This window comes from Rhinopithecus roxellana, chromosome 1, assembly GCF_007565055.1.
Source record: "Rhinopithecus roxellana isolate Shanxi Qingling chromosome 1, ASM756505v1, whole genome shotgun sequence".
Classification (NCBI taxonomy): Eukaryota; Metazoa; Chordata; class Mammalia; order Primates; family Cercopithecidae; genus Rhinopithecus; species Rhinopithecus roxellana.
The window spans coordinates 47,755,235-47,768,572 of record NC_044549.1 but is presented as its reverse complement, the minus strand read 5'-3'; the positions used below and the strand labels follow the sequence as shown (position 1 = coordinate 47,768,572).

The window sequence follows — 13,338 nt, the reverse complement described above, 5'->3', positions numbered from 1 at the left end:
GGCCTCTGCGGGTTGCTGGCGCATGGTCAGCACTCATCACACACCCCAGGCCACACAAGCATGCCAGGTCCGCATGGTACGAGGAGACACCAAGGCTCAGAGAGGCTGGATGGCTTGCTCAGGGCAACACAGTGGGCGGGAGAGGGCTGGGACCCACGCTGACATGCAGCCATTTGCATGACATTGAAGTTCAAAAACCCTGCATGGGACATGCCCAGCTGCTGGACAGTTTGAGAGCAGGTGGATTTGGGTAAAAGAGTATAGGTGACAGGTTCTTCACTGACATGACCGTGTCTGCATCCAGGAGGACAAAGCAGAGGTGTGCCTTTCCTGGGGGGCCTCCGAACAAACTTCAGGCCCAAGTCCCTGATTACAGATTCCGCCAGGCCAGGAACCCCTGGGCACAGCTGACCCCAGATGCTCCCAAAGGGTGCCATCCACTCGCATGTGGCCCACGGCACCCAGCCCAGACTTATTTGGTGGTGGAGGGAGGCAGTACCCAGGATGGGCGCTGGGAGGCAGGTATGAGCACCTAGAGCCTCTGAGAACTTGGGGCTCTGAGGGGTGGGGGCCCGGCCAGGGTCACCAGGCAGGAACTAGCCATGTCAGGCCCTGAGGATGCAGCCTCCATCTTCCCAGCTGCATCTTCCAGCAGCTGCCCACAAAGCCAGGCTCAAGCAGGCGCCTGGTCCAGGGAGCAGAGGACAGACTCCACCCCTGCCTGCCTCCCTGAGAACGGCCCACCTTGGGACTCGGGGTAGGAAGGGGAAAATTGGGAGAAGGAGTAGGGGCAGGAGGGAGGGGAAGAGTTGGTAGAATCTCATCCCAGAAGCAGCCTCTTCCCATAGATGGGCCCAAGCCCAACTCCACAGTTCCATGCGCCGTACCTCAGTTTCCCTCTGTGGGACTGGGGTGAGGAGGCAGGGAGACAGGCCAGCTGGCACCCAGAGGAACAGCTGTGCGTCCTGCTGCTCCCCCAGCAAAGCTCCGATCTAAACAGTGCCCCTGGGGCACAAAAGAGTGAGTGCTGGGCAGTAGGAACAGGGCAGGGCTAGAGGAACCTGTTCACTCGCTGGATAACAGGCTCTGGGGCGCCCCATGAAATGTCTCTAAGCTGCTGCACTGGGCTTCCACATAGGAACGGCCCGCTGCCTGGCAAAACCCACCCCAACACCCACCCCATGCACTCGAGAGCCCTGTGTGCCTCCCAGTGTGAGGAGAGGGAGTGCAGGCTGGGAGGACGGGGTGGGGGACCTCATACCAGAGCCACAGGGCAGCACCCTACATGGGGACCAAGAGGGAGGTCACAGCAGAGGACCCGACTCAGGGGTCACAGGATTTCCCTCATCAGCCTCAGCCTCATAGCCAATGTAAGCAGAACCAACAGGACCCCAGGGCACCCCCACCCTGGGGGGCCTATAGTCAGCAGCTGGGCCCCCACTGGCCCCAAGACCACCAGCAACCCCCACCCCAGCCCAGAGCCTGAACATCTGGCTCATTTCTCAGAGGGGAAGTTGAGGCTGCAGGGGATCCCCTCCCAGAGATCACAGAGCCAGGGAGGGGCAGGACTCCCCACCATTCCCAGGGCAACTACCATGGCAGAGATGGGAGGCCCCCTTCCCAACACTGGGCACGGGGCTGAGAGCTGCAAGCGCTGGCCAGCCCCCAGCCCAGCCCCACTTGCAGGCCCACATCTGCATTGGCACCAGCCTCTGGTACCTGTTATGCACCCCCAGGGCCCACCACTGCCCACTGGGCTTCTGGGGTGCCCAGGTATCCCCAACCTTCAGTCTCTCTGCGAGCTTCCTCCACACCAGGCCAGCCTGGTGGCCACCCCAGCCCAGGCAGCTCCCCTCCACCCATGCCCTCCAGGAAGCTCTGCACTGCCTCTGTCCAGCCCACTGTTCTGGAGAAGGAAAGGAGAACCCTGAAGACCGGACAGCCATCCCTGCAGCACCCAGCCCTCACCCTGCCACCGTAGGGCCGGCCCAGGGCTGCGTGCTGGAGCTCCTCAAGCACCAGCCAAAGACAGGTGGGGGCACTACCCTTGCCCTGCCCTTGGCCCAGTAGAGGGGATGGGGAGAGGCAGAGCCAAGGCCTCCGGCCCAGCAGAGTGCTGAGGCAGCAGACACTGGATCTCCTGGCTGGGGAGCAGAGCCCAGAGGGGAGGGGGCTGCGCAGGCCTGCCTTCACCACCCACACACAGTAGCCTCCCCAGGAGGTCAGCAAGTGCCCTTGGAGAGCCCGCCCCAGCCTCAGCATCCCTGGGCCCCTGCACAGGCTCCTGCGTGGTCTCGAAGTGTCCTAGATTAGCAGGCCTGGGGCCAGTCATGGGCAGAGGCACAGAGGGGAATGGAGCCCTTCAAGGTCACTGGGCCCAGTGTAGGACAACATTCCCCCTGCCCCCCATATGTCAGATCTAGCCTCCCACAGCATAGAGCAGCACTGGGCCCACCACCTGGGACGGCCTCAAGCCTTTGCTCCTGCCCCAGGCAGGGACTGCATTCCAAGCCCCCTCTTTACCCCACCCGACCCAGGCCTGACCTTGCGGATGCGGCCACTTCGCGTGCCGGCAAATACCACAGTGCGGCCCTGGTAGTCATAGGCAGCCACGGCAGTCAGGCCATCATCCTTGTCCACGAACAGGGGCGTCCCCTCAATGGTGACTGTGCCCCCCAGGGGCTGGTTGAAGTCCTGCCCGCAGAAGTCATCGTCGATCTGCAGGGGCTGTGGGAAGGGGCAGGGTGAGAGCTACTCCCTGGGTGCCTTCTCCTGGAGGACTGGGCCTCCCTGGGCAGGGCTGGGAGTGCAGCTGTCTTTCTAGAGAGGTTGGGGATAGCCCCCAGAGGAGAAGATGTGCAGACAGAGAGGGTTTAAGACAGGAGGAAGCAGGTCACACCTGAAAGGCAAAGGGCGGGCTCCCAGCTAAGAGCACGAGAAAGCAATCAATAGCTTGAGGTTCCAGAGCAGCTGGGGGCCAGCGTGGAGGGGGTGCTGCTCCACCGCCAGGCCTAAGGAGAGGGTAGGGCAGGCAGGGAAGGGGTGTGGGAAGAAATGGGGCAGATGGTCCTCGTCTGCAGCGGGTTCGCTGGCAGAGGCCAGGCTGCTCAGGAGGAAGGAGCAGGGGAGGCTGGGTCAGGGCTAGGCCACACGGAATGAACAGGTGGGAGGGGGCAGTGGGAACTGTCCCCAGGGAGGAAAGAGCAGACCCCAGCCTTGGGGCAGGGCACAAAGACAGAGTGTGGTGGGGCTTCACCCAGGCGCTGCCCTTCCAAGCCTCAGTGTCTTCATCTGTATGGTACAGAGAAAACATGTTCCTTGAAAAGCCAAGGGGAGGGTAGACAACTGCATCTGCTAAGCACACATGGGCCCTGCCTCACACAGGCAGTGAGCATGAGACGAAAGGGCTGAGGGGCCCTTGCAGTCCCACTCTGCCCTGAGGACAAAACCAGCATCACCCTCAGGTCAGACATGGGAGACTACAGCTAGAGAGAGCCAGGCCTTCCCCTGCACCTGGCCTCAGGGGTCCCAGGTCTGGGCCAATTCCCAGCCCCTTCACTTTCCACCCTAAGCAAGGCCCATGCCCTCTGAGCCTGCCCAGGAGTGTGAACAAGACGCTCCCTGAAAGGCAGCAGCATAGAGGCCCAGTCCCAGCTGTGCCTTTGGGACAGGTGCTGGGGTGCTGTGGCTCCCTGGAGTCAGGGAGTCTCTGCAAGGTATGGACTATGGCCTGCACCAGAGCACCATCAGCTCCCACTGCTGGGCAAAGGCAGAGGCCCAGCGGGCAGGTGCCACCAGGGCCATGTGGGGGACGCAAATGCTCCATGGAAATGGTGTCTGGGCTCACCTGATAGGCTCTGGCTCCAGCCTCTCACTTGCTGTTTGACCCAGGGCAAGTTACCCCACCTCTCTGATCTTGTAGGATCATTTGTAGGATGGGGGACAAGATAGAGCAGGCAAGCACCAGGCACAGGACCAGGCATGTGGCTGGCCCCTAGCTGACTGGGGGCTGTGGACTACGCCAGCAGGTCCTCGTCATCCCATCTTCTGAGACACCAGAGAGCGTCATGGCTGGAAGCAGCCTTTGGGGCTAGCACCCTGGGTCCAAACCTACTCTCTGGGGGATGGAAAAGGGCAGCCCCACCTAGCTGAGCCTTTGGGACGGCCAAGCCAAAAGCCAGGCCGAGCACGAAGCAGGCACCACTGAGTATGCATCTGACACCGACGCTGTCATCCCTGGAGGGAATGGGGCCTCAGGAGGAGGGGCGCCCCTGCCGTACTCACCGAGTTGATGCAGCCCAGCTCCTTGTTGAGCAGCCATGGCAGAGAGAGCTTGCCCTCGCCGCGGTAGCAGGACTGGATGCGCTCCTTAATCTTCTCCTTGATGGCTCTGAGTGTGAACAGGCATAATGCTGACTCCTTGGGCGGCTTCACACGGTTCTTCTGGCCCTGGGCGAACACAGTGAACAGCACATCCTCGTCCTCGGCCAGGCCCAGCTGGCGGGCAAGGGCACGGCCGGGCCGGCTCAGGTAGGCATCCTGCACCAGGCGGTACTCCACACCTGCCTGCTCGCAGCCAATGGGGAACTCAACATACGAGTAGAACTTGGGGTCGTCCACACAGAGCCGCACAATCTTGGAGGTGAAGAAGTGTTCGCCGGCAGCATCGGGTGAGGTCAGCTGTGTGTCCAGCTGCAGCGTGAGGTAGTAGACAAACTGCTCGCTGCGAAAGCTGTACACATAGTAGATGTCAAAGGCCGGGAACTTGGACAGCGTGTCGGACGGGATCTTGAGCTGTGATGACACAAACTCATCCTGGTACACGAAGCCAAACATGTCGGCGTCCTCCTCGTTGGCCATGAGCCGACGGCTGGACAGCGTGGGGAAGTACTCGGACTTGCCATCAATGGGCGTGCCCACGAAGAGCTTGGCCTGGCCCTGGCCCGGCGGCCCAGCAATAAGCACGCCCGCCATGCTGCCCGCCTCCCGCACGCTGGACAGGTAGTGCTCCTTACGGTGGTGTGGCTCACCCAGCTTGAAGAGATCGTCCAGCCGCAGGAACTGGCAGATGCCCTGGGAGGCGCTGCCACAGGCCAGCAGGCGGTTAGCGGCATAGTCCAGCAGCAGCAGCTTGTTGACATTGTCCGTGCTGCCTAGGCCATGGGGGCAGGACTGCACGCTGGGCGGTGGGTAGCACTTCTCGTTGTCCTCCACGGGGCCCGTGACATGGGCCCGCAGCAGAGTCAGGTTCCCCGACAGCTTATAGATGCGGTTCACTGCGCCCACATACACCTCGCCTGTCTGCTCGTGCACCACCAGGTGGGTGAGGCCCCAGTCACTGGCCGAGAATGTGCGGAAAGGGGGCTGCGAACCCCCGCCTGCCCTGGGCGAGCCTGCCTCAGCCCACATGCCCGGCAGCGGCAGCAGTGACAGCAGCAGCAGTAGCAGGAGCACCTGCAGGCTCCGCGGTGGCAGCGGCATGGCAGGCTGGGGCCTTGGGCCTCGGAGCTCTGGTCCTGCTGGGGTGAGCATCATGGTGCCGGAAGCTTCAGCCCTGGGTAAGGGGCAGAAGAGGGCATGTGAATGCAGGCATGGCCCATCCCATATCATGATCCCCCAGTGTGAGCCCTTCCTGTGCTGGGCGTGCCCACTCCACCTCCAGGAGGCAGGACCTGACCCACCAGGAGGAGCCAGGGGCAAACCGGGCACCTCCCTGGCCTGAAGCCCTATAAGCTGTGGGGTGCACCAGGCATCCCTAGGACACCTGGCAAGAGGTCACTCCGTCGGCACCTGTGCCCTGCCATCACTGGCGAAGGCCAGGAACAGGAAGGCAGGTGACAAGGGCCTGAGGTCTGGACTGGAACCCCAGCTGACACCAACCTGGAGAGCATCCCTCACCCAGAGCCTCCCTATACCCTGGGGAGCAGGACCCTCCCCACAGCTCTGTACTCCCAGGGTGGGCACCAGCTCCCTGCCTGAGGCTGGTGGGGACATACTCCACCACCATCCCCTACAGAAGCTTGACACAGATGGGCTTTAGTGCTCACTCCCGCCTCCACAGTCCTGCCTCTCCCCTGAACATGCCCGGACAGCCCACAGCACAGGCACCACGGAGCACATGGAGGCCCAGGCCACACAGGCAGCAGTTCTCACTGTGGATAGGTGGCAGCCTGGGCTGCTCTCCATGGGACCCCAAGCCCCATGTGGGATGAAGCTTGAGAACTGCAGTCCAGAAGCCAGGCAATGTGTCCCACCCACATCCCCAGCCCAGCTGACGGGTGCCCTGCCACACGGCCCCTTCCCAGGCCCCCTTGCCCACCCAGCTCTGACTCAGCACTCTCTCCAGGCTGTCATTCCTGCCCCCAGCCTCACACCCAACTCCAAGGAAAGAGGAATTCCTCCACAGGGAAGGCCAGCAGGTGCTCCCTGCACTTCACCCCTCCACAGTGACCCCTTCCCAACCTCAGCACCCCATACTTACCAGACCTGTGTGGCCCCCTCCCGCCTTGCTCCACATCGGGCCCTCACTTCCTAGTCACGATCACTACCAAGGTTCATTGACTCCACCCCAAACTCCACAAAATGCCCACCCCTCCTTCCTGGATTGCCAGGGTACTCAGCTCCCTCCACCCACAACCACCTACAGCCATGTCCCTGTGCAGAGGCTAAGGCCACTCTTCTGACCTGCACACGAGGTCAGCGCTGCCCAGATCCTGGTGGGAGTCCCCATATCCTGTCCTGGCCTCCACTGCCTCTGGAAAAGTCTCACCACCCCGTGCCTAGCAAACTGGCAGCCAGGCAGTGAGCTAAATCTAGATCTTGTTATTCTGTAGGCAGATGACTCTGATGGGGACACTCCCTTTTCCTAGCCTCAGTTTCCCCATTTGCAAAAGCGGGATGAAAGCTCTTCTCTCATGGATGAAAGAGGAAAGGGTACACCTGCCCACATAGTCAGCAGTGCCACCTCCTTGGTGCCAGTAGGGCCTGCTGCCCTGGATGTGCCTGATGTGCTGGGGCCTCTCATCCACTCCTGGCTGGAGCCAGCCACAGCAAGGCTGAGAGTCCTGAGTCCTGAGTTCAAACCTCAGCCAGCCAGTTTGCACACACCATCCCAGACACCCTTTGTATGGTCTGGCCCCATTTTACAGATGGAGAAGCTGAGGCCTGAAGATGGATGTCTTCTCCAAGTCTACTGGGGAGCTGGGCACAGTCCCATCAGCCTCTGCACCTGGTGCCCACATGCAATGTGGGGCTGCCTGCCCCTCCCCCAGGCCTCTGGGACCACTGTCTCCACTCCCCACCCCGCTCAGTCACCCGGTTCTCATCTGCAGCACAGGACTCGTTAAGGGTCTCTGTTACTTATTGCTCCCATTCTCCAGAATGGCTGCCCTGTGAGAGCAGGGCCTGGCTCCGGGTGGTTGCCACTGCATCCTCAAGCCAAACCAGGGGCCCAGGAAGACTCAATAAATCCCCACGAGTGAGCGAATGAATGAAGGGCATGCGGAGGGCCAGCCAGGCCTGGGCGCGGCAGCCCCCATGCTTCCCCATTCCTGCTTCACTCCCCCCACACCCACTGCTCAGGTGGGGAAACCGAGGCTCTCAGAAGCAAAGAGTTTTGGTTGGAATCCCAGAGCAGGAACTGCAGGGTGCTCCTAGCAGACTACCAGCTGCCTTTGCCGGACAGCTCCCCAAGAACAGCAGGGAGGAGTCCCCACTCCCGCCCCCGCCCCAGAACTCAAGGAAGACCTAGGAGCAGTCTCCTCACAGTGGCAGTGGGGCCGGGGCTGGGAGCTGAGCACATGTGAACTCCAAAGAAAACATGAATCACTCACCGTTTATCAGTTCAAAGCAGGCCTGCAATTACCAGGGGCTGGGCTCTCCCCTCTCTGGGATAATTATACATGTCTTAATGCAATTATGGGCCCTACTTTTTATATTCAACAGGAGGCACCAGGCTAAGAAGCCACCATCCAAACTCCAGCCTGGCCCTGGGCCCACCGCCCCAAACCCCACCCTCACCCTACTGCCCCAAAAGAGGCTGCTGGGAAGGGACTTGCCTGCGGGCACAGGGCTGCCGGCCAAGAAAGGGGGAGCCCCAAGCCTAGGGCTGGGTCCCTCATCCCCAGCATCTAACAAAGGCCAGTGACAATGCTTGGGCCACTTCTTCCACTTTAGGGGTATAAGACTTGGGGCTCAGACTCAAGGTCACCCAACTAGTCCCAGCAGGACAGGGCCCAAATTCTGAGCTTCCAGAGACTGGGCTGGCCAGCCAGCCTGCAGGGCTCAACTCTCACAGGCCTGGGTCTGCCCAGGAAAAAAAGCATTCATTCCAAAGCTGGGCCCAGGTGCCAGGTGCCAGGGTGCCAAGGGGCCATGCTGGGGTTGAGAGGGGAGCACCAGCAGATGCTGTACTCTACCGAGGAGCAGAGCTGGCCACTGTGGCTGGGGAAAGTCCTCAAGGGCCTTTCCACCTGCTCTGGGACCAGGTAGACTGGGAGCTGGTGCAGGTGGGCATTCGTGGTGGGGGTGGGGGGCAGAATAGGAGGAGCAAAGGCCTGGGATGGGAAACACTGGCTGTGCAAAAAGGGCAGTAAGAATGGCTGTGGCTCTCCGGCATGGCCAAAGCTGTTCTGGGCTGAGGCAGAGCCAGAGCCAGGGCGGGGGAGGCTGGACTAGCGCTGGGATGCTGATGGGGCTAGCCAAGGAGAGAGGCGGAGACCCGGCAGCCAGCGGGTAGGAGCCCCAGCCCAGGGGCTCATCTCCTGGACAGGAGGGGATCGCCGCCTGGTGGAATGCCAAGCCAGCAGTGTTCCCTTTCCTTTCCTGGTCTGGGTGACACCACAGCTCCCTCTCACCCTGAGAAACAAAGGCCCCCAAAGCCCTCCCCACAAGGGAGAGTCCAATCCCCCCAAGTCCTCCTGCACCGGATCCTGGTATGGCTTAGGCAGGTTGCGGTGTGGGGCTGCCATCCTGCCCAGTGGCTCACAACAGCAGCTGGGGAAAGAAAGCTGCTCCTGGCACCCCGCCTCCCCCACAATGGGGGTCACGGGAGGTGGTCTCAGTGGCCCTGCTCCCCACCAGTCCTAGCGAATCTGGATCTGAAGGCCTTGGAGTCCTGCTCTCTAGAAAAAGTGCCCACCTTTGCGGGCCTTCCCCTGGGGCATCCTCTCCTCCTGGCCAGCTGCTCTAAGCTGCTCTGGGCACGGGGGCCTTCCTGGGGGCTCAAAACAAGCAGGCAACGACCATGGGGGAACAGGAGTCCAGCAAAGGGCTGTCTGCTTTGTCCACAGGCACCTCATGTGTCCCCTGCCCCCAGAGCACACACCAAGGCCACAAACCCAGGCCTCCGCCCGTGCTGTCCTCTCTGCCCAAAACGCCCTTCCTGGGCCCCACCGGCACCCCCCAGGAATGGAAGCCTGGCCCTGCAGCGAATCACTGGTTCACATGCCTGCCTCTAGCAGGGGACTGGGTGCTCCTCAAGGGCTGGGCAGCGTCTTGGTGCCCCTGGTGCAGCACCTGGCCTCTGCCGCACACTCCAAACCGCAGGAAGGCGAGGGGACCTGAGGCAAGCTCCTCAAGGGCCCGGGGGGCAGAGACTGGGCCCCATCCCTGCACCGAACCCAAAACCGGCTACGTGTGAAAGGAGGTGGGGCAGCACGGAGCAGCCCGAGACACAGGAGCCGCGCTGAGGGGACAGAGGCTCGACCACGTCCCCTCCCCCGCACACACACCCCTTTCTTTCAAGGGGCGTGGCCCCAGCACCCCACACAGAAGTCGGGGGCAGCTCGAGGCCCGGGGCCGCCTCTCGGAACCCCTCCCCTCCTTTCCAGGGCTGCACCTGGGACCTCACGCCGGCTGAGGGGCCTCCCTGGAGTCCCCACTCCCCCTTCCCCTGGCAGCCGGAATCGGCCCGCCGCCTCCAGCTTCGCCGCACACCAGGCCCGGGACTGTCCAGGAAGCAATCGGAAGCCTCCGGGGGAAGCGGCTGACCCTGGAGAGGCCCCGAGAGGGGGAGGCCGAGGAGGCCCGAGCGGGGCGGCCTCCCAGGCGGCACCCAGAGCCCATCTCCCCGCATCCTGGGCCACAGGGGGCGGTGGCAGCGGTGGTCCCGGGAAGTGGCTCCAACTTCCACCCCGCGTCCCAGGGCTGGCCGGGGGCTTAGCCCGCACGACCTCCTCCGGCCGCCGCGGCCCTGCCGGGCGGCTCCGATCCCAACCCAGGCCTGGCCATCCCGTCCTCGCCCGCGGACGGAGGTCCAAGCCGAGGTCCAACGGCCGGGCCGGGCCGGGCCTGGGCACCGCAAGGGCCTCCCCGCGGGGCCGCCGCAAACTTTATCCCCAGCCTCTGTGGAGGGGCAGCGCCCGCCCCCGGCCGCCCAGGATCTGCCGCGGGGCTCGGCGGGCCCGGCCGGGGGGCGGGGGAGGCCGCGGCGCTGCGCCCCGGGCCGCGGTCCCAGCCCAGCCGCACGGGGGTGCGGTCTCTCCGCGTCGGCGCCGCGGCCGCGCCCGGACACACGCGGACGCCTGGGCCGGAGCCGCAGGGACACGCGGGCCGCGGACACGCGCGCCGCAGTCCCCGCGCACACCCCCTGCCTGCCGCCTCCCGAGAGGGCCGCCACCGGAGGCCGCCCCGCGCCCACCCACTGGTCGCCCGGCCCGGAATCCCCGCCCGGTCCGGCCCCCGCCCACCGTCCCGCGCCGCGGGGAAAGTTGCGCCCCGACTCACCCGCCGCCCCGGGGCGCGCCCCGCCGCCGGCCATCGCCGCGCCCAGCCGCCCGCGCCGCCGCCGCCGCCCGCCCCGCCGCGGGGCCACCGAAGCCGCGCAGGCCGCCCAGGCCGAGGCCGCCGCCGCGCCCGGGCTCCGCTGCGTGGTGGTGCAGCCGATGCCCAGCATGAATGGGGCGCCGAGCGCCGCGCGGCTGCGGACCGGCCTCGCTCTCACCGCCCGCGGAGCGCCGCGCCGCGCGCATGCGCCGCCCAGAGCCCGGGGGCGGGGCGGGGGCGGGGCCGGCGGCGGCCTCCAGAGGGCGCTCTGCCCCGCGCCGCGCGCCCGCAGGGGCCCACCGCGCGCCTTCAAAGGGCGATACGGCTGCCCGCCTCAACGCTCTGGGCGCCGGGGCCGCGCGGACAGTTCCGGGAGCCCCGCGCCCTCGAGCCGGGTAGCCCGCGACCCCGGGAACAGGGCCTGGCTCAGTGTGTCCAGGCTAGGAGCATGGCTTCCTTTCACGGGAGGAGAAACTGAGGCTGAAGAAGGCAGTCGCAGTTCCCAGACCTTGCGGGGCCGGGTGTTCCTATCTCTCGGCCTCGCGCATTCCTCTCTGTCAGATGGGGGGGCACCTGCGCGGGGAGCCCGGGCGCCCCCTGCAGGCCCCAGGCTGGTGGCGCATTCCCGGCTGGGGACGCGGCCCAGGGAGGAAAGTCCCGCGGCAGAGGCGTGGTGAGACGCGAACTCCGGCCGAGCCTGGGGCAGCGGGTCTGGAGGGTGCGAGGTGTGGGGCTGCAGAGTCCAGGGTGACGAGCCGGAGCTGCCCAGGCAATACCCCCAGCCTGCATGGCAAGGCTGAGGGGCAGACACCCAGCACTCAGTGACTGTACTCACAACCGCCACCCGCAGGCCGGAGGCATCCGGGAGGGCCTCCCGGTGGAGGGCAACCGGGCCAAGGGGAAGCCGGCAGCGGGAGCATCAATAACAGAGCAAAAAGGCCGGGAAAACCCGGCTGGGGACTGGGCCTCCATCTGTAGCCTGAGGGGTGCGGTTTTTGCTGTGTGAATCACGTCACCCCTACAGAAGAGGAACCCTCTACAGTTCACATGGTTAGGAGGGAAAGGGAAGGGACTCATACTGGGCCCAGATGTCCCTCCCAGTCTCACCCTGCTCCTCCCTCCTCAGGAGCAGCCACAACCCTCATTTTTGTGTTCATGTTTAACTGCATTTCTTTGGATGTGACCTCTTATATTTGCATCCCAGAATGGGATGCTGTTTGGTTGGCTTGTTTTGGGTATTATGGAAACGGGGTCACTCAGCCTGTGCTGTTTTCTCCGTCTGCTCTGTGTGGTGAGGGGCACAGGGCGGCTGCTCGCAGCCATCGTCCTCGCAGCCTGTTTTGTGGTATTCTGTCGCCTTGGGCGCCTGCTCACCCATTCTCCTGCTGATGGACATGGAATTGTCACCTACTTGGAGCCATGATGAGCAAAGCTGTGATGAGCATCCTGTGCGTGCCTCTCAGTGGGCACCTTTAGATCCAGGGATGGTCTGCAGGGTCATGGGGTAGGATATATCTAGCTTTAGGAGATACAGCAAAACCGTCTTCCCAAGTGAAAGTCCCAGTTTACACTCCCAGCAGCTCAGCAGGAATGTGGAAGGGTCTGGCTGTGCCACATCCTCACCAATACTTGGCACTCTTTAGTTTTGCAAATCTAGTGGCATGAACTGGTTTTTCACTAGGTGGTTTTGCTTGTCTGCTTTTTTTGTTTTTTCCTTTAGAGACAGACAGGGTCTCGTTCTGTCACCCAAGCTGGGGTGTTGTGGTGCAATCAAAGTTCACTGTAACCTCAAGCTCCTAGGCTCAAACCATCCTCCCGCCTCAGCCTCCTGAGTAGCCGCGACTACAGATGGGCACCACCATGTCTGGCTAATATTTTTTCAACATAGAGACAAGGTCTCTATGTTGCCCAAGCTGGTCTCAAACTCCTGGGTTCCAGTGATCCTCCCACCACAGCCTCTCAAAGTGTTGCGATTAAAGGCATGAGACACAGCACCCAGGCTCATTGAGTCTCACCCTGTCACCCGGACTGGAGTGCAGTGGCTCGATCTGAGCTCACTGCAACCTCCACCTCCTGGGTTCAAGTGATCCTCCCACCTCAGCTTCCCGAGTAGCTGGGATTACAGGCATGTGCCACCATGCCCAGCTAATTTTTGTTTTGCCATGTTGGCAAGTCTGGTCTCAAACTCAAACTCAAGTGATCTGCCCGCCTCGGCCTCCCAAAGTGCTGGGATTACAGGCATGAGCCACCATGCCCAGCCTCATTGTGGTTTTAACTTACATGTTCCTGAATGAGGCAGAACATCTTCCTCAAAAGTTATATATATTATTTTATTTCCCAAGCACTAATACAGCGCTGGCTCTGCTACCTTCTACAGATGGGTGGGCTGAGGCTGGAGACTTGCCCAAGTTCCCCAGTGGGTAGAAGACCCGGCTGGGAGGCTAACCCCAGGAGTCTGGCTCCTCCAGTCTGTGGTCCTGACCCAGCCGCTGGGCTGCACTTCCCCTCCCTTCCCTGGCAAACAAGACCGGAGAGGTTTCTTTCCTCATGGACTGCTGAGACACACGTGTGGGC

General features: G+C 63.0%; 1 protein-coding gene across 1 annotated transcript in view; it reads right to left on the bottom strand.

The window, feature by feature from the left end:
• PLXNA1 (plexin A1) overlaps positions 1-10,780 on the bottom strand; it is a 54,171-nt gene extending 43,391 nt beyond the window's left edge. The window contains exons 1-3 of the mRNA XM_030942522.1: positions 10,726-10,780; positions 4,285-5,554; positions 2,545-2,727 (exon numbers count right to left, since the gene is read on the bottom strand). Of these exons, the coding sequence (XP_030798382.1) occupies positions 2,545-2,727; positions 4,285-5,535 (1,434 nt within the window). The 5' untranslated portion in view covers positions 5,536-5,554; positions 10,726-10,780. The remainder of the gene's footprint in view (positions 1-2,544; positions 2,728-4,284; positions 5,555-10,725) is intronic.
• Positions 10,781-13,338: the final 2,558 nt, after the last annotated feature.